At 39.8% G+C, this 27748-nt stretch overlaps 2 protein-coding genes and 1 pseudogene across 8 annotated transcripts; 2 read left to right on the top strand and 1 right to left on the bottom strand.

The window, feature by feature from the left end:
• Positions 1-611: 611 nt before the first annotated feature.
• On the bottom strand, positions 612-5357 carry cd2bp2 (CD2 (cytoplasmic tail) binding protein 2). 2 transcript variants are annotated; one of them, XM_053617688.1, is made up of 7 exons: positions 5287-5357; positions 4712-4787; positions 4226-4358; positions 3919-4076; positions 3243-3825; positions 2613-2698; positions 612-937 (listed from the first exon to the last, which is right to left on the bottom strand). In XM_053617688.1, the coding sequence occupies exons 2-7, from the start codon at positions 4784-4786 to the stop codon at positions 827-829; spliced, it is 1146 nt and encodes a 381-aa protein (XP_053473663.1). In that variant the 5' UTR covers position 4787; positions 5287-5357; the 3' UTR covers positions 612-826. The 2 variants fall into 2 exon arrangements, with proteins under 2 accessions (XP_053473663.1, XP_053473673.1); XM_053617698.1 differs by lacking the exon at positions 612-937 and adding an exon at positions 944-1973.
• Positions 5358-7963: 2606 nt separating this feature from the next.
• On the top strand, positions 7964-10214 carry LOC128603299 (tubulin alpha-1A chain-like; annotated as a pseudogene).
• A 4786-nt stretch (positions 10215-15000) lies between these two features.
• Positions 15001-24812, top strand: pheta2 (PH domain containing endocytic trafficking adaptor 2). 6 transcript variants are annotated; one of them, XM_053617635.1, is made up of 4 exons: positions 15001-15109; positions 19829-19938; positions 21192-21489; positions 22192-24812. In XM_053617635.1, exons 2-4 carry the CDS (start codon positions 19858-19860, stop codon positions 22635-22637), a joined length of 825 nt encoding a protein of 274 aa, XP_053473610.1. In that variant the 5' UTR covers positions 15001-15109; positions 19829-19857; the 3' UTR covers positions 22638-24812. The 6 variants fall into 6 exon arrangements, with proteins under 6 accessions (XP_053473610.1, XP_053473618.1, XP_053473594.1 ...); XM_053617643.1 differs by lacking the exon at positions 15001-15109 and adding an exon at positions 17002-17431; XM_053617619.1 differs by lacking the exon at positions 15001-15109 and adding an exon at positions 17002-17583.
• Positions 24813-27748: the final 2936 nt, after the last annotated feature.

Raw genomic sequence — 27748 nt, 5'->3', positions numbered from 1 at the left:
CCACGTGACTCCCCATGCCGAAGTGTCCTTGGGCAAGACACTGAACCCCTAGTTGCTTCTGATGGCAAGTTAGCACCTTGCGTGGCAGCTCTGCTACCATTGGTGTGTGTGTGTGTGAATGAGTACCAGTGTGAAGCACTTTGGAAGCACTAAGGTACATTTTTACCATTTTGCCGCTATATTCCTCGCTCTTACCCATTGTTATGAACAACTAAGGGAATTTGGCCTATGTGTTACCTCATATTTATACCCCTGTGAAACAGGACGTCATGGTTGAACAATTTCCTGTTCCTAGTCACCCAAGTGTACTAAAAAAAAAACACAAATGTAAAATATCAATGGGAATACACATCAAATATATTTTTCCTCATATGAATTCATAGGGGTGCCAATAATTGTTGCACACCTATATTTAACAAAGATATTTTTTAATAAACCTGTGTTGTGTTTGCAGTTGTTTGATATCCATGAGAGCAGAGTATTTTTGTGAATCTTTTGAACAAAAGATCAAAAGGTTAAACAATAAAGGCAGTTTTTCACAGCCTTCTTGCTCTCTCTCACACACACACGCACACACACACACTACTATACTATAGATGAGGTCATTGATCTGGCAAGCCACCAAAATCTTTATTTTAAAACAAACGTACATGGTATCAAATGGTTTGACGATGGCAAACATTTACTCCAGCTGTTTAATACACGTGGATATCCGAAAGAAAAAAGAAAAAAATACATAGAACAAAATGCAGATAAGGGGAACAAAATCTCACATTAAAAACTCACAGCAAGTGTTGAAAATGAAATAAAGAAGCATGAGGGAGAGTCACGTATAAAGGTCGAAGTCCAGTCTTTTGGAGTTGTAGAACTGCGCCCCCCCCTGGTTGACCCGTCTGCAGTACACGCCATCTTTAAAGTAGCCCTGATCGACCCAGTCCTGGAGAAAAACATGAAAATAAATAATAATGAAGCAGACTTTACATTCATTATCAAAACCCTGAGGAACGTGTGACCTAAAATAAATGACGGCCTATAAATAAAAGCCTGCGCGAGGTATCTTCTGGGTGTTTACTAATTTACTGCAGACAGAAACCGGAAATCAGACGAAAAAAAACAGTAGTGTGTGAAGTATTACTCCTGAACATCTTTTACACTAATAAATCCTCTACACTGACACTTAACCATCATCCCATTTTTACCATGTTGTTTACATTTATGTCATTTACACAACAAGCCTACCACTTTGAAAGGGCAAACTATTTTTAATTGCGACACAAACAATAATTAAGACAAAAAAACACAACAGAAATCTTGTGTGCGCGAGATTAGCGCCGTCCGTCTTTCCTTCAACCCTGACCAGTTTTCCAGTCCCCGCCGGTGAAAAGCATCCCCACAGCATGATGCTGCCACCACCATGCTTCACTGTGGGAAGGGTGTTCACATAGAGTTTCTCATGATGGCCAAACAGTTCAATTTTACTCTCATCTGACTAAAGAACATTCTTCCAAGTGTTTGAGAAAATGCGTTTTTCTTATTTATTTATTTATTTATATTACGCAATGGGTTTTTTTTCTGGCCACTCTTCCATAAAGTGCATGGCTTAAAGTGGTCCGACGCACAGATACTCCCATCTCTGCTGTGGATCTCTGCAGGTACGTTGGTGTCTTTGCTGAAGATCTGATTAATGCCCTCCTTACCTGGTCTGAGAGCTTTGGTGTGTGGCCTTCTCTCATCAGCTTTGTAGTGGTGCCATATTCTTTCCATTTTGTTATAATGGATTTAACGGTGCTCTGTGGGATGTTCAAAGTTTGGGATTTTATTTATTTATTTGTTTGTTTGTTTATTTTCTAACCCAACCCTGATCTATACTTATCCTAAACTTTGTCTCAGACTTGATTGGAGAGCTCCTTGGTCTTCGTGTTGCTTGCTTAGTGGTGTTTCAGACTCAGGGGCCTTTCAGAACAGGTGTATTCCTAACGAAATCATGAGACAGATCATGTGACACTTTGATTGGACCTCACTTAAATCAACTAATTATGTGACTTCTGAAATTAACTGGTTGGACCAGATTTTATTTAGGGGTTTCATAGCAAAAGGGGTGAATACATGCGCACACTCAACTTTTCAGTTATTTATTTATTTTAAACAAAGGTATTTATTTTTTTCCATTCCACTTCAACAATTTGGACGATTTTGTTGTTAGGTCCATTACATAAAATCGTTTTATTTCTTATTTCCAGGTTGAAACAGGAAAAACACCAGATAGGCGGAGGGGGGGTTCCTGACATTAGGAAGAAAAATAAAAGCTCTTTTTGGAACTTCCTTCCTTTACACGCATTCACTGAGGGTGTGTATATGCCAGGATAGGATAAATCCACGGTTATACCTCCAGTTTTACCTCAATTTCTATGCATCAAAGAGTCAATTAAGGCGAGATCGCAGGTAGGAACTACAGTTGTGAGCGGGGAACTGAAGAAACGCCATGACCACATGAGCCACAGGATCGTCCCGAGGAATCATTCGAGCTATTCGTTTTGATCTGCCGCTTTACCTCATCATGCGAAGGCCGCGAGTCTACACAAATAAAGTAGACATGACCTGAAGGTTCTCACCTGCATCTGCTGGCTGCTGAAGGGTCCGTAGAGTTCGGAGTTCTCCTTGTTTTCCCATTTGTACTCCCACATCACCTCGTCAGTGACTGCAGGAGAAACAAAACCCAAAAACCACCACAAGTTAAAAGACTCGCACCGTGACGTAGAACGTCCGTGAAGGACCGCTCTCCTCTGACAACACTGCGGGAGATGGGGGGAAAAAGGGAAAGAATGAAAATTTAGTCCCAGCCGTGAGACCGTCATGGTTAATCGGAATAAATGACGTGTTTTCATTTTAAATACCGGGTTACTCAAGATAACTTATTCTACACGTTACATCTTTTATTTGTCTTCTTTCCTTCTACTAAAACGCACGTTTACGCTACTTTGTCATTGTTTTTAGCCGTGTCGCTGAAATCGCAGCTCCGAGCGCAAACTTACCGAAAAACGGATGTCCGTCTGTCTTTCTGACGCTTTCTAGTGCGAACGTAGGATGAGACGTGAAATTGAGTCAACTATCACCAAGGTTAGATAAATAAAGGCGAGTCTAAAACATTACGACATGCGATAAATCTGTGGCCATTCTGCTTGTTTGACCAATCAGTGATCTGCACGTTATAGCCCCGCCCACACGACACGCCCCATTTTTACCTAAACCACTATCCTCTTCCTCGTCCTTATTCGTCTTCTCGTCTGTCTTCTGGCCGTGCCGCTCGTCAAACTGATCGGCGAACATGTCGAGCTCGTCCTCCTCCTCCTCTTTTCCGGCTGCGCCTCTCTGCTGCTTCCCTTTCAGTCTGTACGCCAGTTTCTCGTACGTCCGCTGATAAATCTCGTATTCCCCGAGCACCACCAGTCTGTCAGCCAGCGCCGTGAGCCTGTCCAGCTTCTCCGTGTCTCTGATCGATGCCTCGTCTTTCTCCTCCTCCCCTCCGTCCCGCGCTCGTCCCTTTCTCTTCCGTCCTCCCAGTCCTCCGAGTCGGCGGAGCGCGGCCGAGACGGTCTCTCCGGGCTGCAGCAGGTTCACCACGGCCTCGGTGAGCTGATACGGCGTGTACGAGGCCAGCGGGTCTTCCTGAGCCTCGCTCTCCTCCTCTTCCTCGTCTTCGTCCTCGTCCTGCTTCTCCTCCCGTTGTCTCTCCTCCTCAGCCTCGTCCTCGTCTCCGACTCGGCGACGACGCTTAGCCGAGAGGCCCTTCTTTTTCTTTTTCACCGGCTGCTCTTTGATTTTTACCTGCGCAAAAAAAAAGAACAGCGCTTAGGATTTCGTAAGCATTATAGTAAACAGGTTAAATAAATCGCCATGGCGACGGTAGTCAAGACGTACCCAGTCGATGTTGTCCAGCCAGTTGTCTCTGATGTCTTTCTCTTTGTTGATGAAGTAGTTTCCCTCCGAGTCGAAGTGGCCCTCCTCCATTTCCTCTTTCAGGTTGAAGGGCGTGATGGGAACTCCTTCGTCACAGTCGATCGTGGCCATTTCCTGACCTTCACACACACGCACACACACTTATCACCAAACATACGCAGTCCTACAGGACTTAATTCTATTTTTCATGTTTAACTAATTAGTGGACAGACCACGCCCACCAACCTCGTTGACGAAACACGCTTTAAAGGCGCATAAACAAACACACCTTCGATATCGTCGCTGGCCAGGATGTTGTACTTGCTGTTCTTCTCTCCATCCTCTCCCTCGTCTTCCTCGTCACTGTCCAGAGAGTGTTTCTCCTTAAACCTCGAGCCGGGTCCACTCACCTCATCGTACGTCTGAGGACAGACAACAGAGCGCGGAGGGAATTTTAAAAACCGACGTGTTACTCAAGAAACTCGGAATTCGGGGAAATTCAACATCTTAATCCTGGAGTATTTCCTAACAAAGCTGCAAACTGACTCTTGCTGATTTCTCACTAGAAGGAGACTCGCTGGTTCATGTTAACAGCTTGACGATCAAAATTAAGCCACGCCTCCTACCTAGTGCATGAGGTCGTCACGTGACTCAGACCTGAACTCTAACATGCTGCAAGATGCTGTTGTCATTTGCATGACGCACTTCTGTTAGCGTTGAAAAGAGAATTGACTTCTGTGTAACACACACACACACACACACATTCACACATTACCTTCTTTGTCGGTACCTCGTCATCCAAACTAATCTCCTCATCACCATCTTGAAAAGTGACTTTCCTTTTGGACATTCTAAAAGAGTATTAAAAACATAACGTCAGGTTTGATCCATAAGTAGTAATTAATAAATAGCAGCGTATCTTTATACAGGCATATTAAATCACATCTATGCAGCTAAATTATAAAACTTGTAAAAAATAAATAAATAAATAAAAAACCCCTGCGCACGTTTTTTACTTCCACCTGAAATACGTCAAATATCCCTTCCTGTACTATTCTTTACTACGAGTTCACCGTCCAATCAAAAATCATCTCAAGGATTCCCAGCCAATCCTAACACAGCAGGCGCGATACTTTCAGCCAATCACCGCGTAGGAGGCGGGATTTAACGAAAACGCGTAGGAAAACAAAACGACGCAACACGAACGGATTAGCAAGCTAGCTAGCTAGCGCGTTAATTTCTCTAAAAGCAGCTTTATCCACAGCTAGATGACCGAACGGGCTGCTTTGTATTTTGAACAATAAAATAATTATAAGAGAAATTGTGCAGTGCAGAATTATCCGTGCATACCTGGATTTTTTTTGGTTGCTATTCCCTCTGCGCCATTCAACCAACAACCGGAAATGACGTTTACACAACTCTTTTTCGCATCATGATGCATGAGTTTGTTACTTGTAGCCACTTGTTTAGCGTTAGCGCCCTCTACAGTGCTGGCAACAGTTCATTGTACACGATAATCAAAATTATTGTTTTGTTATTTTTTAATTTTTTTTATTTACGAATACGAGTTAATGAAGCTAAATGGAGTAATGGAAGCGAATGGCGACCAATTAGCCTCATGCAAACTGCATGCTGGAACGGTTCACTCTGTAATTATCATTAAAAAAAAAAACCAACTGTCTGACTTTAGCAGTTTACGAAGGCAAAAGAAGTCAATTTCTACATATTATTTCTTTTAAACTGATTTAAATTGGATCGATATTTATGTATGCCTTAAAACATAATACATTTATGTGTGTCTTTAATGTGAGAACGTAAATAAATGTACAAAATTGTAATACTGGGGGGGGGGAACATTCATAGACGAAAATGGATGAAAGCACTTCCAGTAATAATCACCTTTAAAAATAATTACTGTACATTAATTTGTAAATAATAATAATAATAATAATAATAATAATAATTGTGCACCTTTTGGGAAAATATTAGGCTTCAGATAAATGAATATTTACATTGATTTAAATAAATAAATATTTAAATTAAATATATATTTTTAATAAACCCAAATGAATGAACAGATTGATTGTTTAATTAATTGAGTAGTTCATTTGTTGATTTATTAAAATAGCTTCATTTTCTTACTGTTCAAATTTCTCAGCGATCTTATCGAGGAGAAGAGATGTCTTCGCAGCTTTCTTACTGCAGCCTTACACAAGTCTACTGTTAATAATCTAAGATTAGGTTTGGAGGAGCTTATTCTTGCTTTGTGTAAATGAAACTTCCCCAACAGAATCATCTAGGACTGAAAGGCGTATAACTAACAACCCCATTAACTCATCAATAGCAAGAAATTTATGGGAAGGTTGGGGGGAAAAAAAAAAAACCCTAACAAAATCAACACTGATACTGCTTTCCAAATGTCTGCTGAATAAGTACAAGAAAAAGAAAAGGTGTACAATAGTACATACATATGGTATACATACAGCTTATCTGCAGTTGTTGCATTTGTAATATGCACGTTGTTGCATTTTATACCGAGAAGGTCGATTTTGAGTTTTGGGATTTTTCTGGAATTGATAAATATCTGCATTAAGATGAAGTAATTTAGGAGCTTATACTATTAGAAACAATATTATAATCGTTTGGACGTATACGCCTTCCCAGGATACTATAGTATATAACCAGACCAACCGGGAAAATACCATAGCAACCACCACTTAGCAATACCCTAGCAACCACATGGAATATTTGATCATTTGATCATTCTTTGGTGTGGAGGTTTTAAAATTGTAATAATTCAATCCTTACGGTTTTCTAAAACACAACCGAAGTTAACGATAGATATTTCTTGCCTATTTTCTCTCCCGGTATACAAGATAAAGTTGCAAGTTTTCCATCCTGGGAAAGTCTTTAGAGCAGAGAAAGGCTGTTTATAGCTGCTATAATGTATGAGATAGCAGAAAATTGGACGTTACTCACTCTTCCTTGAGAGCTACCTTCCTGCAGATTTCATCTACTTTGGTGTGTGTGTGTGTGCATTATGCTTTGCATTATAGATCCTTCCATATATAATGGATATATAACAACACCACACATTTATCCACCACATCTTGGAGAATTTTCTATGGAGTAGTCTTCTTAATCAATGGTGTCTTATATTCACAAATTATGGTCACAATTAGAGGTCAGATGTAAAATATTTGACAAATACTCAAGGCACCTGATGTTAACTTATTAGGTTGACTAGTTTTTAGTAGTCCCTGACAAGAGGTACAAGTAAAATAATCTTTTCAAAATAACCATCATCACATATGCACTGGCCTGTTTTTCTGGCATACTGTATATAAAACAGACGCTTCTGTAACACAACATTGGAAAATATACTTTGACTAAAGAGAAGAACAAAAGGCACCAGATGGAAGATGAGAGTTAAATTATTATTATTATTATTACCTAAATAATAGAGTAGAACAGTGGGGAACGAGTCAATATTACAGCCTTTTACACTTAATCGTCTCAACTGTTCTACTTCGAATTCAATACCGAAACATTGTGATATAATCATGAATCTGATGAAAACAAAAAATACGAGTCTATCAGCATATTAAGTAGTGCAGGGGTTCCCAAACTTTTCCAGGGCAAGGCCCCCCCAGATGGCATTAACATTTGACCGAGGCCCCCCTTTTGCAAGATGTCTTTAAAACACATTAAAAATACAGACTTCTGAATATATCCCCCTTTTTTACGGTGATGTTTTGTCTGTTTAGCAATTAGAAAGTTAGGTATAGCAAATGTGATTTTTATATTATATATATATAAAAACAAATCATGTATTTATTTAGTTATTTTTAACACCAAATTTTTGAGGCCCCCCGGGCGCCCCCTAGTGGCTCCCAAGGGGGCTGCGGCCCCCACTTTGAAAACCACTGAAGTAGTAAATACATAGAGACGTATAATAAAACGGCTGTATCGGTGTTTGAGATGGTAACTGTGTAAGGCTGTGGGCGGAATCTTTTCCTCGCGGTCCCTTTTCATCCAATAGTAAGCAGCCATCGTTTCCAGCACGACCAATAGGAATGCAGGAGACGCTGTCGCCAAGGCAACGCGTCAATAAACTGGAAGGCTCGCGCAGTCAAAAGTCATTCTTCTTACTTCGACCCGTTAGCTTTCTCTGCGGAGACTTTATCAAACCCGGTAGGAACAATGGTGAGCACTTTCCCCCCTGTTTTATATGAAATACAAATATATAAAATAGTATTACATAACCTATTTTTAGAATTATTTTTACGTAGGTCATATATATATATATATATGATATACTGGAGTGACTACAGCAGACATTAACCCCTTAGCAATAGATGCACTGGTCATATTGACTTTAGGCAGATGAGACAGAAAATAATATCTGAAACGAACAAACTTCCTTTTATTCTTAGGTCAAATGATCCGTATCTGGAGAATATCTTCGCTATCTGTACTTAGGAATTATTCATTTTGCTCATTCATATTCAGTAGCACTCTGTCCTGGTCAAGGGTGAGGTGGATCTGACTGGGACACCAGTCCATCGCAGGGTATATTCAGGATCACTGTGTAATTCAGAAATGCTCCTTTTTCTTAACTGTGTCCTGTCCTCCCACAGCGTGAGTGCGTCTCTATCCATGTTGGTCAGGCTGGTGTCCAGATTGGCAATGCGTGCTGGGAACTCTACTGTCTTGAACATGGCATCCAGCCGGACGGACAGATGCCCAGCGACAAGACCATCGGAGGTGGAGATGATTCCTTCAACACCTTCTTCAGTGAGACTGGGGCTGGAAAGCATGTCCCCAGGGCTGTTTTTGTGGATCTGGAGCCCACGGTCATAGGTAAGATTGAGATGCATGACTTTGCCTGTTAATGAAATAAAGCTAATGGGTCTGTGGTGGTCTGGGTCATAATCTAATTTATACGGACTTTTCCGTTAGATGAGGTCCGCACTGGAACATACCGCCAGCTGTTCCACCCTGAGCAGCTCATCACAGGAAAAGAGGATGCTGCCAATAACTACGCTCGCGGTCACTACACCATTGGCAAGGAAATTATCGATCTGGTGTTGGACAGGATCCGCAAACTGGTGAGTATCAGCAAACCGTCTACTGGTAATTACAAATATAACATCATAATATGATCAATGTATTATATGATTCTCTTTATAGGCTGACCAGTGCACAGGTCTCCAGGGTTTCCTGGTGTTCCACAGCTACGGAGGTGGAACCGGTTCTGCTTTCACCTCCCTGCTGATGGAACGCCTGTCTCTTGACTACGGTAAGAAGTCCAAGCTGGAGTTCTCCATCTATCCAGCTCCCCAGGTGTCTACTGCTGTGGTGGAGCCCTACAACTCCATCCTGACCACCCACAGCACCCTAGAGCACTCAGACTGCGCTTTCATGGTGGACAACGAAGCCATCTAAGACATTTGCCGTAGAAACCTCGATATTGAGCACCCTACATACACTAACCTGAACAGGCTGATTGGTCAGATCGTGTCCTCCATCACGGCCTCTCTCCGTTTCGACGGCGCCCTCAATGTCGACCTTACTGAATTCCAGACCAACTTGGTGCCCTACCCTCGTATTCATTTCCCACTGGCCACCTATGCTCCAGTGATCTCTGCAGAGAAAGCTTACCACGAGCAGCTCTCTGTGGCTGAAATCACAAATGCCTGCTTTGAGCCGGCCAATCAGATGGTGAAATGTGACCCACGTCACGGCAAGTACATGGCCTGCTGCCTGCTGTACCGTGGTGATGTGGTGCCTAAAGATGTGAATGCTGCTATCGCCACCATCAAGACCAAGCGCACCATCCAGTTTGTGGACTGGTGTCCCACTGGGTTCAAGGTGGGCATCAACTACCAGCCTCCCACTGTGGTTCCAGGGGGAGACCTGGCCAAGGTGCAGAGGGCCGTGTGCATGCTGAGCAACACCACAGCTGTCGCTGAGGCCTGGGCTCGTCTCGATCACAAGTTCGATCTGATGTACGCCAAGCGCGCCTTTGTGCACTGGTATGTTGGTGAGGGTATGGAAGAGGGCGAGTTCTCTGAGGCCAGAGAGGACATGGCTGCCCTGGAGAAGGATTATGAAGAAGTTGGTGTTGACTCCATTGATGGTGAAGGAGAGGAAGAAGGAGAGGAGTATTAAAATACGGGAATGGAAGCTATTATCTGGTGTAAGATGAAATGAACCTTTTACGACAAACAAAATAACACTGTATGCAAAAACAAAAGAAATAAAGCTCCTTTCAAGTTCCCACATTTGGTTGTCTTTTAATTGTATTAAATTGGAAATAAATAAATAAATAATAATAATAATAATAAAAGAATACATATTTTCTAACGCAAAACATTTTTCCATAAGCAAATAGATACTTTACACATGACTGAAAAAAATGTCTGAAGCTAACCAGCCAGGCTTTACAACAAACATGATTATATTATGGAAATAATTTGGTATAAGTAAAAGGCTCGTGCTGATATACCGAATGTCTCACAAATTCTTGATTATTTCAAACACAAACGGTGGTTTTTCTAGTCAGTTGGGTAAAAGACTTCACAGTAACATGATTTATTTGAAGATCATTTTTACTCAGATATCGCATGCATAATAGGAAGGAATCGAGCCTGAAACCTACTGTGGTATGAAAAATAAATGACCGTGATATGACGGCATCGTGTCTAGATGACAGGATAGCCATTTTGGAGTCCAACGCTTGCTGTCTCCACTACTTCTATGCTGGATTTCTCATTAATACGAGATGGAAAGGTGATGGAAAACGGTGAGTTAGAAAACAAACTCCTGCTCTTTTGTTGTTAGGAGAAACAGTGAAAACGGAATGGTATTCCTTATGTTTAGGATTGTTAAGGGTTTTTTTTTTTTTTCCTCCAATCAAATACCAAGTTCGAGTTCATGTTATTGTCATTTCAACCATATACCGCTGGTACAGTACAGAGTGAAAGGAGACGACGTCCCTCCAGGACCACGGTGCTACGTAAAACAACACACTAACCACGAGACGACACAGAACTACATAAGATCTACACATTTTTATATAAAGTGCACGTGAAGACGTGCGCTAACACAGGACAGTACAATACTACTAAAACAGGACAATAGGCACAGTAAGTCCCTGCTGAAAAAAACAGCTAAAACCAGCCTAAGCTGGTTGGCTGGTCTTAGCTGGTCTCCCAGCCTGGTCATAGGTGCTAGAGCAGGCTGGTTTTTAGCTGGTCAGGCTGGTCTTACATGGTCAGTGTTGGTCAAGCTAGTCATAGCTAACCAGACTTAACATATAGACATATATAGACTAGTAACTTATAGACTAGTTCATTGCATTTTTTTTTAAAAAATGCTAAAGAATCACTGATTGATCTGATTGACAGATCTGATTATTCATATATTTCACATTTTCATTCATTAAATGAGCTACAAAGTAATACCCTTATCGAACCAATCTTTAAAAAAAAAAAAAAAATCGATTGAATTGTGTACAATATGTACTTGATTGCTCAACGAAAAAAACAAACAAACAGAAAAGTGATGTGATGTTACGCTTAAAGGCCATTTTCCGTTCTTCTAGAACTCGTTTGTGGAAATTTGCAGCTACATTTACAATCGCAAGTAGGTAGGAGGTTTAATCCACCACATTTTTGTTAGGAAATGATTTCGCAGTAAAACCTCGTAGCTACGTCGTCCTGTCCTGCGTGTCATCTGATTGGCTGTTGTTTTTTTCCCTCGTGGCAAAAACGTTGGACGTTTAGACCACTCTACTCCATACTATTCATAATACCAGCCTTATGCCTTAACATTTAGCCTTTTATTTAATGATAAAAGTCCGAATAAAACGCAGGATTTGCATTTAACAGTGGGCAGGCAAGTTTAATAACGTTTCCATAACACTGTATAGTGTTTTGTTTGTTTGTTTACTTGAGGAATAACAGGGTAAGACGTCCGTGCCGAGCTCGTACATTCACGTCCTTATAAACAAGGAAAGGATAACCATAAATATTCAGACAAATAAAAGTACGAAAAAAAAAATTTCCAATTAAATGCAGCGGGACAGGCGAGTTTCATAGCGTGATGCTTTATAGTGGGTTTTTTTAAAAAAAAAAATTTTGTCAGAATATTTGTGATGCTCCACCCCCTTTTATTAGAAGGATGTGCTACTTGGTTTTATATTGCGTGGAAAAAAAAGCTAAATTAATATTTTTTAAATCGGTCTTTTCATCATTAGCCAAGTTTCACATTCACAACAGCGAATGGGGTAACCAACGGTTTTAAACAAGAGATTAAACACTATTTGCTGAGTATCTCAGCTAGCAAGCAATGCTAAATCGCATAAGACTCTTTCTCTTTCCTCTTAAAGACTTTGTTTGTTTATTGGTATTATGTTCATTTGTTTATCTGCTTGCACCTTTTGTGTTTTTTCTTTAGTGTATTGTATATCTGGTATGCGACTTATTATTTATATTTTATATATATATAAATATATATATATATATATATATATTAGGAAGCACATCTGTTTTGTTGCACACTGTTATAAACGCTGTAATTAATAAACAAACAAAAAGCGATGAAGGACGGCCATTGTCCAAATTGGAAGCTACGTAGTCTCAGTGCGAGACTGTTTGGCGCTGAACGGATAAAAGGATAGCAGTGTATACAAAGACCACTAGGATGATGGATGAAGGTGATGTCTGTGGCTGGAACTCCGGCGACACAAGATGTCTGCTTTCTAGTTGAATCGAGGACTTTGTGCAAAGAAAACTGGACGACCCCTATCGCAACCGGGCGGCGTCCGAGTCTATCGCTCAGCAAATGAATGAAAATGGCTACAGCTGAACCGGACTACAGTGCCAGCGCAAAATTAAACACCTGAAGCTGGTATATAGAAAAGCCAAGGACAGCAGCAGCAGCAAATCTACCAGAGCTGACGGAACAAGTTTTCCTTTTTATGACAAGTTAGACCAAGTATTGCGCGACCGTCCGTCATTTTGTCGTGTTGAAGGGGGTGTGTTGGATTCAGCAGACAACGGGCTCTCTTTCTGCAGCGAGACTGCCGAGGAATCTGAGTCTCCCATCACAGAACGCTCAGATGGGAAATCAGATGATTCTGGAGGTGATGGAGGCATTACTCTAACTTAACTTACAGCAATGCATTGCTTTTAAGTGATAGCTACCTTTGGTTTGTGTGTTAAACTCATAGACATGCACGCGTTCAACACAGTATAGCATTACAAACATCTGTAAAAGTAAGTACATAAATAATCATAAAAAGTAGGTTTCAAAACGTAAGACAATTTGAGGCAATGAATTTACTAAAATTAGTTATTAGGGTTTACAGTGTCGTTGTTGCTGCTGCTAATGACAGCTGCACAGGACCGCATATACTTTCTTTCAGATTTTAAAAAACCCGACAATAAAATCAATAACCTTCGATTAAAAATTCCACAGTCAGCCGAGGTGAGCGGAGTTCTTCTGGGGATCGAAAGATGAATCCTCTCAATGCTGGGGATACAGGGACATCTCTTTCTAAAAGAAAGGACAAGAAGATTTCAGGAACATTTCGAACACTAATGATCAGAAGAACATTTTCTTTGGAGTGTGTTTTCTTTGAATCCTCGTACAGAGTTATAATGAATGGACTGGTGAGACAACGGCACAGAATTCATATTAATGCATTAAGTTGTTTGTAATCCTAAGAATGTGTTTTGGACGAGAGATAATGAGAGAGAGAGAGAAGGTATGTAGAGACAGAGTGAGAACCAATGAGTAGACAACATGCCACTGACTCCCATTGTGCATTTCTGAATCCTTTTTTTTTTGATTGAAATGGGAGACGTATTGAGCAGACACTGGTCCTGGTAACATCTGGTATTAACATCTGTTTTGAGTGATCTGATTACAAGTGAACAGCTGAAACACATTTACACATGTACTTAGTGCAATTTTGTTGTGATGACGTCACGACACGTCTTGGCGCAAATCTGCAGTCATTTTAAAAATAAATAAAAGAAATCAAAATGCAATAATAGTGAGTGCATAAGTATTCCCCCCCCCCCCCCAAATTGCTGCAAAACCCCTGCATTAGTCCTGGTGCAACGCATCGCCTTCAGAAATCATATAATTAGTTGAAAGGAGTCGACCTGTGTGCAATTATAGTGTCACGTGATCTCACATGCACCTGTTCCTGGAAGTATTGCAGTTAGTTAGAGAACACACCCAAACCCGATTATAAAACTTCCCATCACAAGCATAAACCCGTAAATACTGAGCCACACATAGCTCAGTAAAACGTCTGCCAAATAAATAATAGTAAATGACTCTTCACAAATAATTGCACACTCGTCTGTAATAACATCGTGTGGAGAAATGCTTCGTAAACAAAAAGCATGTGAAAGAACTTTTTAAAAAAAAAAAAAATGTTCCTGTGTTTATAGGTCGTGTCATTATTTAAAAAGTATTTGAAATATTTTATTTAATTCTTATTTGTGCACTTATAGTTACAGGTCATCATTTATTTTATACCGCGCACACGGCACACTCTTTACCGTTTCATTTTTACTACGTGATCGTTACAGGATGTCGTATCACACGAGGAGGACTCTCTGAGTTCATTTTAACTTTTAACTTCATCAGTGTGTGAGGATGAAGTTGAGTCTGCATTTATCTGACAGTTCATTTACACGGCCGATCTAAAAAGAACTGGAGGAAATTAGCATCTTATTTTAAGTGAAAAACTGAAAAGACAAATTTTTTTTGTTTTTCAAGGTGGTGTTTAGGGTGTCGACTTTCAAGAAAAGGAACTGAGAAAGTGAATAAGTGACTTTCAGTCACCGGGCCGACCCACGATAACCTGCTCCCTCATCACCGCTACTGTAAATACTATTTTACACACGCATAAATGGTGCTGCTGTTCTCGAGCGTCTTTCTTTTGTTGTATATTTTATGCGTGTATACGTAATAGACAACTGTTTTTACTTCGGAAAAGGAACAGAAGATTGTCACTACTATAAGGCAATTACACAATAGGGTACAAATAAAAAAAACTAACATAAGTACAATAAGGCAGAGAAGAAGAAGAGTTTCAGCCAAAAAAAACCAACAAAACAAAACAACCCTATCCAAATCTTCAAGAAGTGTAAGTAAAATTCTTGCGTTCTCTCTCTTCACACATTTCTGTGTCATATAGGAAGCATATCAGTTAGTAGGTCTACATAGAAAGGAAGAAAGGATGTGTATATACATATTGAAATAAAATGCCCGTTTGCCCAATACGAAAAGGATATGTTTATTAGTACTGAAAATATATACAAACTCCACTAAAATTGACACTAGTGTTACGCTATTAATCAAATCCAGTCATGAGTCCAACAAGTTTCCGAGAAGATACCACGGGAACGGCCCACTGTTTACAATTTTACAACTTCAGAGGTCAAAATTTCCTCAAGTTGGATTAGCACTTGATGCTAAATGTAATTACATTGTAGTGTCATAGCACCAAGTCTTTATAAATTTTACTTATTTATTTTCTTAGGGAAGTACAGATTTATCAGCTGAACACTGTCGTTTTCCTTTACATAACACTTACCAGCTAGTTTGCAATTACATTTATTCATTACAATTACAGTGCACTTTCAGTCATACAGAATCTTTTAAAAAAAAGAAAGAAAGAAAGAAAGAAAGAAAGAAAGAAGTATTTTAATATACATATAAGGTAAATTATTTTTTATTTTTAAATTATTTTTTCTTATTTTTTTATGGTTCTGCTGTCATTTGTCCTTTTGTAACGTTCATGATGTACTAACAGCTGCCTATCCTGCTGGGGAAAAACACACCACACTATAGAAACCCTCATAGAATTTGGAATGTTTTGAATGGTTATAATGGGAAATGTATTGGTTTTAATGGACACTGTAACCCTGTGGATCTCTACTGGTAATTTGTTGCCTTCTATTGGTGTCATGTTATATCTACTGGATACCATTAAGGACCAATTATGATAATGGTTAGCTGATGTTTTGTAATGGTATTTGTAGTGGAACCCACTAGAATATCTGTGATGGTTTCTATTGTGTGCCCCCCCCCCCGGAAGTGTAGCTTAACTGCTAGCTATCTTGAGATTACAGTGCAATCTCAGGCACACCCAATCATTAAAAAAAAAATAATTTACCAACACATCTGAGGCATTATAGATATCTCAAATAAGTAGGTCATACTTCCACTGTTATTATCCTTTCATATTGTTCATTAAAAAAGTACTAACCAAACAGTCCCTAGCTACATTGCTAGCTAGTTTGTGATTACAGTGCAATCTCAGTCATACGGAATCTTTTAAAAAGTCATTTAAGAATATTTCTAAGGGAAATGTTCACATATTAGATGATTATGCACTGTTATTTTTCTTTATATTGTTCATAAATAAAATACTAACAGTGTCCTAGCTTCATTGCTAGCTAGTTTGTAATTACGGTGTAGGTAATTTCAGTCGTACCCAGACCTTTTTAAAGTAATTTATCGAGACATCTGAAGGAAAATATTGAAACATTAGACGAATGTGTCATATTTACACTGACGTTATATTCTAAATTGTTACTTAAAGTAAAGCGCTAGCTTTTACATTTAGCTCAGCGTGCTGTTCCCATCATGATCTCTCACAACTGTAATCGTTCAGGGAAGTGTGTCGTGTTCGTCTTTCCACAGAGAGTCTCATCTGAAACGCATCCTGATTAGAAAATCCAAAACTGGCCAATAAAATGTACAATTTCAACCTTTTTTGTTAGTCTTTGTTCAGATAAAGTTACGCATCATCCACATTGACGTACGCTATATAGTAACGCAAACGCCTACAGTTCTCCATCTTGAATATGATCAGTTTCGGCATTTATGACATTTATTTCTTGTTTAACGTGCATGTCTCATGTCTGTGTTTTTTAAAAATATTGTGAGGTAATATAACACTAACGGGTTTGTACTACCAAAATCGATGGCTAAATTTATTATTTTGACGGACTACATGCTACATGTCTCCCTTTCCTCAGTTTTGGTCACCATGGCAACAACTTTACGGACGTACTGATACGTTAGCATACACAGAAACTTAACTCCTTATTTAGGAGAGAAACTACTACTTATTAAATGTATTTATTTGAAATATATGCGTGTAAAAACGCTCAGAAACGGAAGAATAGGTGGTTTATGAAACACCGTTAGCCGCTTGGCTAACAGCCTTCGCGGTGTAGCGGTTTTTGGTTACCAGGAACTAGGTCGGAATCGGACGCGTTTATTTATATTTCAACACAGGTTTCTGCTCGAGAGGCGAGTCAAGTCCTGAATTACTCCGTAACCACTACACTACTGCACTCCATAGTGTGTGACACAACGGCGCTCTACGCCCTACCTAGTGCACTACATAGTCAACAGACAGCTATTTGGGATTCGGCCAGGTGAAGTCAGAACGCCGGTAATATGAAACCTGAAAATATCTTTATTGTTTATCTCCTGCTTGTTTGGGGCAAACGTGTCATGAGCAGAGCACAGAATGACCCGAACTGACGCTTTTAAAGTCTGAAAATGACCTTGAAGGATATTTAGAGCATAAGGACAATAATACAGGTAAGTTTAAACTATCAGGATGTTCTGTTAAAGGGACCATCCAGGTAATTTCCATTCAGTTCAAAGGCATGAGCCTTAAATGTATATTAAATTACATTATGGGCAAAGCATTTCCATTATATATATCATAAATTCATCTATTAATGTATAATTTAATGAGAAATGTAGCTATTCAGATGCCGATATGTGAACAGGGACCGAGGTGTTCATTAATACAGAGATGATAATATTTGTAATATCTCTGAAGTCAATAAATGCATGAGCTAAAATATTTTTCACTTTGAAGGAAATTGTTGAATTAGAGAGAGTAGGCTTTTTTCTTTTTTTTTTTTTTTAAATCCCCAAGGGGAAATTTGGTGTCACGACAGCCCCAACTCGAGAGAAACAGGGACGACTAAGACTTAACAGTTGACAAGACTTTAAAAGTGTAGCCTAGAATAAACTCACAATATACCACAAATAAGAAGGGATAAAAATATCTCTCTACAGTTGCGATCAAAATTATTCAGCCGCCAGTGCAAATCAGGTTTATTGCCAAAAAAAATGACAGACTTTCGGCTGTTTGCGATGAACAAATCAAACAAAAGCAGTTGAAATAGTTGGACATGACGAACGCTTCAAGCGGTTTCCTCAAATTCAACTGAAAATGAAACTTATAAAGATTTCTCCAGTTTCAAAATTATTCACCCCCTTCATGGCGAGCATCTTTAATACTTAGTAGAGCTCCTTTTGCTGTTATGACCTGCTGTAAACGAGATGCAGAGCTTCTGGCAGCGTTCCTGAGGAATCTTCTCCCGTTCCTCATGAGCAATGTCCTCCAGTTCGGTAATATTCTTGGGTTTGTGTGCTGCGACCGCATTCTTCAAATCCCACCAGAGATCTTCTACGGGGTTCGAGTCAGGTGACCGTGACGGCCCTGTAGAATCTTCCAGGACGACTTCTGCTACCAAGCCTTGGTGGAATTTGAGGTACGCTTGGGATCATTGTCCTGTCGGAAGGTCCGATGACGTCCAAGCTTCAGCATCCTCACAGACGGCATGATGTTTTCTCCTAGGATTTCCTGATACTTCAATGAATCCATCTCGCCTTCCACACGCTGCAGGTTTCCAGTGCCAGAGGATGTAGAGCAGCCGCAGAGCATCACCGCCCCTCCACCATGCTCGACTGTGGACAGAGTGTTCTTTCTTCATTCTTCTTCCTCCAGACATACCGCTGATCCGTCGTTCCGAAAAGTCCCAGTTTTGTTTCCTCGCTCCACAGAACAGAACCCCAGATCTTCTGTGGATTATTTATATTATTTTGAGCGACTTTTCTTGTGCTTCTGGGTCAGTAGTGGGTTGAATAATTTTGATTACAGCTGTAAATAGCTCTCCAAGTTATTTACAGACTAAGATTCCTGCACATTAATTCCCACTGTGTTGAATTGACTCATTTTGTGGACGTACACGATAGGCTGAGCGTTAATTCATGGTTTAACACTAGTTCAACATTGTAAGAACGAATCAATATATAATTAAATATAAATATAAAACACATAGAAATAGAGAAACACACGCCATGATAAATCTTTACTATATCTACTGTTATGACTCAAGTATGCTGCAGTTACTTGACTGACTTTTGTATAATGTCCTATTTTTACTACTTGTGTGTATAGTTACAGATAAATCAATAATATTGATGATGTTTAATGGTATTACTCGGTCATTATTTTGTCTTCAGATTCAGTGAACAGTTATGACGTAACCCTTGTTTTTGTGGATGTGAATAAAATGCACAGTGTTTAGTTATTGTACATTACACCACAACGCTGTTGAATGCTGGATTCTGATTGGTCAGAAGGTGCTGATGAATCCTCTAGAACAGCAGCTCTGACAGTAGTGCAGCTGCACACTATAATCGCAGGTTTATATTAACGCGCTCATTCCGATACGTTATCGTTGCTATAGTAACGACTCATCCACAGGGACTTGAATGATGGATGATTCACGTGATCTAAAACTAATAATAAAGTACAGGAATAGAGGAAAAAGCTCTACGCGTCCAAAGTATTATAGTACACATTTCGAAAAATGAGCCTGATGCTGAAATATCGAGGTTATGTTTTATAAAAGAAATCTGTACTTCAAAATGCCAGTGGAATTTCCAGTCTGTGAACCCCTAACATAAAGCATCTGTATTAATTCGCACTAATCGTATTCATCCCATGGTTGTTTGTTTATTTTTTTTTTTTGTTCATTTCCAGTAAGTTCCCACGATCCAGGCGGCGCTGTGATGAAGATCCACCGCAGAATCTTAACCCACTACCTGTCCTGCACCTCACCGGTGGATAAAGAGGGATATCTTTATAAAAAGGTTCAACTGTGTGTCACGTCCTGCTTACTGACTCGAATTACACGCGAGACGACTCCTGTTAGAACAAAGTTCTCTTATACAAGACGTGCGGTTTTGCACGAGGCTAAACTGGTGGCTGTAAACGTGCAAAATCTAAAAAAAACACGTCAAACTGAACGACTGTATAGATTTCTTTTTGGCTGCGTTATCACTTTAATCCGTCGGGTCTGTAATTAGCACGGACGTATACGAGCGTGATCGGTCGCCCTCGTTACCGTCCTGTTTTTTTTTTTTTTTAAATTAATTAAACCAAGCTAAATTTACAATTGAGGTCTTGTGCATGACTATAAATCATACCCTGTACTTTCCTCTCTGCAGTTTACATATGTGGAAAAACCTGCTCTCCTCCATATCATAGCTCAATAGCTCTGGCACGTATTAAAGGGTGGGTATGTTTTCAGAACGAGGTCTTATGCAATAATGGATGGACTTTTCCGTCATGTCCCACGTGACATTTGGTAACCGTTGGCAGAGGAAACGTCCTGTAATAACCTCCTCACTTTACACCGCAAGATCCCATAGCGATAATACGTCAGTCGCGGACGTGGTTATAAGTTCGGGCGTCTTCTCTCACTTTCCATCAGTTCAGCCACAAAGACAGAGACGTGCGCGCACACACACACACGCAACACCGACCAGGTTAGCACTGAGGTTTTTTTTTCCTCTCTTGGAGATTTGCATATATTTTAATTCAGTAAGCTTTTTTGCTTGGTAATTTTCAGCTAGAATAAAATTGTGGTACGTTCCAACAGAAATGCGCTTTTTCTTGCGTAGCAAATCAAAGGTAATCGAAGAAAATGTAAGTCAGAAATGTGTGCATATGTGAACCGAGCAGTGTTTTTTGGGGGGGATATCTAGCTCGGATTGCAAGATGATACTAAAACTGCAGAGTGTCAGATTTATTATGATCTAAAAGCCGCTTAACATGTTGCTATTCTGTGATTTGTTCGTAACACTTTATTAAAGGAGGACACGTTTTATTCGTTTACAGTTACGTCGTTGAATGTCGACGAAACGGGTTATTTCCTGTATTATTTATATTATAGCAGCTATAAAGTCATGTTCTCTCCAGCCTTTCTAACCTTCTCTCTCTTGAAGTTACTAAAGCAAACATCCCGAATCTTTACAGTAACGTCGTCTCATCTTTGTCAAGAAAACAAATCCGCTTATCTATCAATCTGACGAATGTTCTTCTCTTCCCGTGCGTTCGTCAGAGAGGGAGAAACACGTCGTACCTGCGCCGCTGGTTTGTCCTGAAGGGGAATCTGCTGTTCTATCAGGAGCGCCCGGCCGACCGCGGCCTGATCGGCGTGATCGTGCTCGAGGGTTGCGTCGTTCAAACCGGAGATTCGGAGGTCTCGTTCTCTCTGGTGTTCACCGGCCCGGGACTTCGCTCCTATCAGCTCGCCGCAGACGATCAGCCGAGCCAAAGGAGCTGGGTGAACGCTCTCCTGTCAGCCAGCCACATCTACATCTCACTTCTCGTCAGAGACCTCGCACAACTTTACCAAGGTCAGCAACAAACAAGAGCCTTGGGATAACTGTAGTAATACCATGTAGTCTGACGTCTGCTTATAGGTGATTTTTGGGTTTCAAATTTGTGGGTTTCTGAGCTAAAGTTGCTGACCTAACATTCCTGAGCTTAAATTCCTTGGGTTTAAGTTCTTGGGCTAAAGTACTAGAACTTACTGTTCTTGTTTTGTTTCAGGGTTTAAGTTCCTGGGCAAAAATTCCTGGGTTTAAAGATCCTGAGCTAATGTTCCTGAGTTTTAAGCTCCTGGGCTAAAGTCTCTGGATGCAAGTTCTTCTGGGTTAAAGTTCTTGGGCTAAAATTCTTTGGCTAAATTCTTAGGTTAAAGTTCCTGGGCTGAAGTTCTTGGGATAACGTTCTTGGGATAACGTTCTTGGGATGACGTTCTTGGGATGACGTTCTTGGGATGACGTTCTTGGGATGACGTTCTTGGGATGACGTTCTTGGGATAAAGGTCCTGAGCTAAAGTTCATGGCCTCATGTTTTCAGGATAAAGGTTCTGCGTTTAAGTTTGTGTGGAAAATTTCTCTTCCCGGCCTAAATTCCTAGGTTTAATGGCTGAGCTGACATTCTTGGGTTAAGGCTCCTGAGCTAAAGATCCAGCTCTAAAGTTCACATGGTCCCATAAAGAGCATATTGATCTGGAATTTATTCTCTTTTTATTCCCCCTCTTTTTTAAACAGAAGCTAAAGAAGGGAAAAGCCTCTGCAATTCTTCCACATCGACAGATTCCCGTATGAAAATGACCAGCTCGGTCATCGCCGCTTTCTACGCAGGATCGCCGTATTTGGGTCAGTGTTCCGCGCCGCCACACAGAGAGACGAGAAGCTACAGTGTGAGCCACGCCTACCCTGGCCACCAAACCCACCACGCTCCATCTGTGCCAATCAGAGCGGTTAATAAACGATCACCAAAACACTGGCCCAAAAGAAACGCCCACGTCACGCCTCTAAACGGCCCCGCCCCCAAGTACGGCGAGTGGCCTTTAGTGGGATTCGACCCGATGGACGAATTTGTCAAACTGCACGAGTTTTACGGAAACGAGGTGAAGCAGGTGAGAGCTGATTGGCTGAAGAAGAAACAGCAAGAGGCGGGCCATATCGAAGAGAATCTTATCGATCTAGGCTGATTTAACTTCTCTGGGTTCTTCACACGCCGGATCTGTCTCAGTGTCTCCGATTCTTCAATGATAAGAACGTTCGATAACCAATCCACTCAGATTTTTACGCCAAGCTGTGTACGTCCTCTCTTTTATTCCGCGAGTCATGATTACAGAACGCTTTAAATATTGCAAATGAGGTTCAGCTGAAGTATTCTCAGGCAACAGAAAAGAGAAAGTGATACTATGGAAGTGAGTAGAGGTTCTAGCTGCGCTGCGGCCTTTATGGTAAACGGTCCTGAAGATTTCTCTCTCTTCCTGTTCTGAATGCCTGACCACTCGCCACTTCTAGATTTTGGTTCCCAAAACAGAAGAGGAAACTGGAAATGCGACGATTAACCAATTCAAACCAGGACACGAGTTCATTTTTCTTCTTACCCCATACTACAGTAAACCAAGACATATATTAGACCTGGTAAAGCTGTTCAGGTTCCCTTACATTACGGACATTACTTAAAACAATAGTTAACATGAACTAACCATGAACTTCAGCATTAATACACCATGAGTAAGATTAACAAAGTCACTCAAACTTACAGTACATAACATGCAACGAGTCAAGGCATGACACGCGTGCGTAAACCGAAACGTTTAAGTTATTAAGCGTAATTCGTGAAGCGACGTCAGGGGTCCAAGCAGAGCTCAGAGCACCAGCAGGCAACATTAAACCAGGACAATCCATAATCCACTTGACTTTATAAGACAATAAATGCATGATAAAACCCTCACAAAAATACTGATACAAGAGGGTATAAATAGACAAATAAATCAAGGACTGAACATAGAATAGGTGATCACAATAGGGTAACAAACCAAAGGCAGAACTGATGCGAAGAGAGAACCAAAACAGATACCAAAGACACATGGCAATGTAAGATAAAGTACATGACGTGAAAACAGCACCCGTTGAGCTCGGAACGTCCTTAGACATTAATTAATTAATTAATTAATTTTTAAAATAATAAACCAAATATGCCAAATAATCAACACTTGCATTAACCAAAGAGTACAAGTAAGCACACAGTGACTGACAGGAACACCTTATTGAACAGGTTATACCTGTAGACCAGAGTTCAGAAAGTTCTCAACATTTACATAACTGTAACTGAATTTTTTTTTGTTGCTCTTTTACCTGGACTTATTTTTAGTTATTGAATAGGATTGAAGAGTCAGTCAGTGCAGGTGTATTTCATTAACATCTAGTTCTAGTGTTCATTTAGTTGTCATAACTACTTGTGGTTTATTAATTGTGAAGTTCATGGCTCGTTAAATGTTAATAAATTCCAGGGAGTGACTAATTACTGTAAACGTAGCAGCAGTTAAGAACACAAAGCTTGGACATTTGGGACCGAATATGTTCATATGTGTTCACGATCCATATATATTTCAGAGCGAGAGTGTGTAATGAATTAGGCATGCGGTTTGCACGGTGCTAAATCGGTAGCTATAACCATTCATCAGTCGTTATTGACCTTGCAGCTCAAAACAAACTTTCGCAAACGTGTCTTGGGTGTTTGTCTACATTATGGAAATGAAATATTTCCATATATTAAATCGCTCCTTTAACCAAGTTTGGATTTGCTCCATATAACAGGTACCACTGAAAGAAGATTCCTTTAATCTACAGTATTACGTTTATTAAACCAGGCAGCACTCAGAACTCTTCTGTACCTGTAAGTATTTTACCTGCAGGTAAAATACCTCGTATTTGACGCTTGATAAACTGTATGTGCATCATTAAGGTGTCCTTCTCCCCTGCTACTTCACACTCTTTAGTCTGTAGCTTTATGCCTTTCTTGAGCAGACTGTTATTGAAAGATTGGCGGATATATCTGTACATGTATAGTGTATTTTATTTCTGTTCTACAGTAATGTAATCATCATATGCAGTTTAAGATGAGTTGTATAAATATAACTGGCTGTTAAAGTCTGAAGTTCAAGCCATAGACTGTATATAACATTTATGGTGCAAGCAAAGTGTGAAGATGATTTTAATGGCCAACAGGGGGCGCTATTCACTCTGAATACGGTTTATCAGTTCAGGTTTTCCTGCTAAAACATTCACTTAAACAAATTGAAAATATGAATGAAACTAATTCGTTCAGTTTTATGACATTCATTAATTTCTTTCTTTTTCTTTTTTTTTTTTTAAAAATGATGTGACTGTAAACCACCTTTTTTTTACCTCATACAAATAAAATGTCACAAAAAATATTACAAAACTTTATATAAAGTTCACAGTTGTGTCTTTCTTTCAGAGGTAAATAGAGTGTTTTAATGTGTATGAGAAAAGAGGTCTATAAATACCTGAATTGATTAGCGCAGTTATCTTATCATTAGATACTTTTATAGTAAATGGTGATTCAAATTCGTAGAATGACTTAAATTCCTGTCAGAAATCCTAACAAGTTAGCTTGTGTACTCTAACTAGCTAGCTTCAGCTATAGAGATTACTAGCCTTTATGAATATTACTTAAATTCCTGTCAGAAATCCTAACAAGTTAGCTTGTGTACTCTAACTAGCTAGCTTCAGCTACAGAGATTACTAGCCTTTATGAATATTACTTAAATTCCTGTCAGAAATCCTAACAAGTTAGCTTGTGTACTCTAACTAGCTAGCTTCAGCTATAGAGATTACTAGCCTTTATGAATATTACTTAAATTCCTGTCAGAAATCCTAACAAATTAGCTTGTGTACTCTAACTAGCTAGCTTCAGCTACAGAGATTACTAGCATTTATGAATATTACTTAAATTCCTGTCAGAAATCCTAACAAGTTAGCTCGTGTACTCTAACTAGCTAGCTTCAGCTATAGAGATTACTAGCATTTATGAATATTCCTGTCAGAAATCCTGAAAGATTGGCTCACAAATCCTATCTTCCTAGCTAGTTTGACCTGTGGAGATTATTGGCATTTATACAGAAAATATTCATTAAAATTCCTCTCAGAAATCCTAACAAGTCAGCTCATGCTCTCCTGCTAGCTAGCTTTTGCTATGGAGATTATTAGCATTTACGAATATTCATTAAAATTCCTCTCAGAAATCCCGAAAGCATCCTGTTCTACCTTACGTTACATCAGCTATAAAAAGTCGACGTGCTAAGTATCCAGTAGATAGGTATTTTTATTTCTAAATGTTTGCATGGTCAATGCACTAATCATCACACGCGATTCGTTGCACTCGAGACCGAGCCGTAGTTAGTTACAGAGGGACACGACGACCATAAACCTCCAGTACAGCGAAGTGACATCAAGGAGAAAGAAGACAAAGAGACTCACAAGCAGTTTGTTTAGCTATTTTAGGTGCCTCTCAGCTGCTTCCCTGCACACACACAACTTTAAAACCCCCAAAACACACCCCTGAGGAACTCCTGCAGTCGTCACCATCTCTCCTTGATATTCCCTTCGTTCGTTTGTCTCGGCTAATCCTCACTGGCACACACAGCTGTGCCCGGCTTCACACTAGCACAGATCAACTTTCACTCAGAGAGAGAGAGAGAGAGAGAGAGAGAAAGAGAGAGAGACCCTGAATATGGACACAGCCATAGGAGGGATCTTCGTCTGCGTCTCTATACTGGGAAAGGCATTAAACCTATTTTTGATTGGGACACACTTAAGAAGTGGCCACTAAATACAGACATCATCCTCAGGGAATAGATCACTATCCGTCTAGAAATTCTTTTAAAAGAACGTCTGATTTTTTAGATTTTCTCAGGTGAATTAAAACAGTATGACAATTCTCTCATAAGCAACAGGGTTTTATTATTAAATAAACTAGCCAAAAAAAAAAAAAAAAAAAAAGAGTTAACCTTGAATAGTAAAGACATACCTTGAAATTATCCCAGGACTACATTATTATTATTATTATTATTATTATTATTATTATTATGGTCAAGTGTAACTTTATAACTATTAATCACTATAAACTTCAATATTCTCATCACGTTCAGCTACAATCAGATGTTGATTTGAATCTCGCCTCCTTATTATTACTATTATAGCACGAGTCTAAACTCTCTCCCATTTTAAAAGAAAGAATCGACTGCCCTTTTTTAAAAAAAAAAAAACACAAAATAAACTCATCCGTCTACAGTTTTGTTTTTTTAATCACCTCAAAGTGAAAAGCTCCAGCTCTAAGAGGAAAAACATGACAATATCGCAGATGTAAACGACACACAGTTGGTAATATCCAAGAAAGTCAACTTAAGCACCTGCACTTAAGCAACTGAAAACACCTGTGTCTTCATGCCAGAGATGAAGCGGATCAGAGCAATTAAATAAGCAAAGCTAAACTTTGAAGATATTTATTAGCTGCATGCTCTGAGATCCGAATTTATCTTTAAACGAGCCATTAAGCGTACAGACAGAAGACTCGCTAGATAGACAGCGCTAGTATTAAGTGTAAAACAAATACGTGGTGTGTAATCTCAGCAGTAGAGTTTTTCCGAGATCTATAACGTTCTGATAAAACGGTCGTTTCTAACATCCCTTAATTCACTAAACGTTTTACAACAGACATTTCTCCATTTCCTTCTTCTTTGGACGTATTCTCAAATTTATCATCATTTAAAGTGAAAACCCTCAACTATAAAGATGTCAGTGTATATTGAGTGCACTATAATATCTTTAGATCCGTTTACTTGAATATGTACAGTATATATACACACATACCGTATATCAAGGTATTATTTCTATCAACATATAGCTATATAGCTATATATAGACCGTGTTTTTTTGTATACTTGATATAGATTTAACGATATAGAGATGCACCGCACAGCACTTTGTGCGTGAAAATATAAACCCATAGTGCTCAGATGCCGAAGATACGAAACGTCACGTCATTAAAAGGCAACGTGAAATTCCCAGACCAAAAATACAGGCGAGGGATTACACGGACGGAGAGGTGAAAGGAAGGAAGGAAGGGCTGGGTCCGAAGGAGGAGGGACGGGGTGGACGCACGGTCGGACGGGGACGCTGGGTCATTTCTGTCATGGCCATATTAGTCCACTTTGTATCGGAGGATCGGATTCGGCCCCCATTCCAAGACCGGCGGCTATTTCGGAGAGTGCGTAAGGCG

This window comes from Ictalurus furcatus, chromosome 2 (genome assembly GCF_023375685.1).
Source record: "Ictalurus furcatus strain D&B chromosome 2, Billie_1.0, whole genome shotgun sequence".
Taxonomy (NCBI): domain Eukaryota; kingdom Metazoa; phylum Chordata; class Actinopteri; order Siluriformes; family Ictaluridae; genus Ictalurus; species Ictalurus furcatus.
Note: the sequence above shows the minus strand (reverse complement) of the source record. Positions and strands in the feature narration are given on the sequence as shown.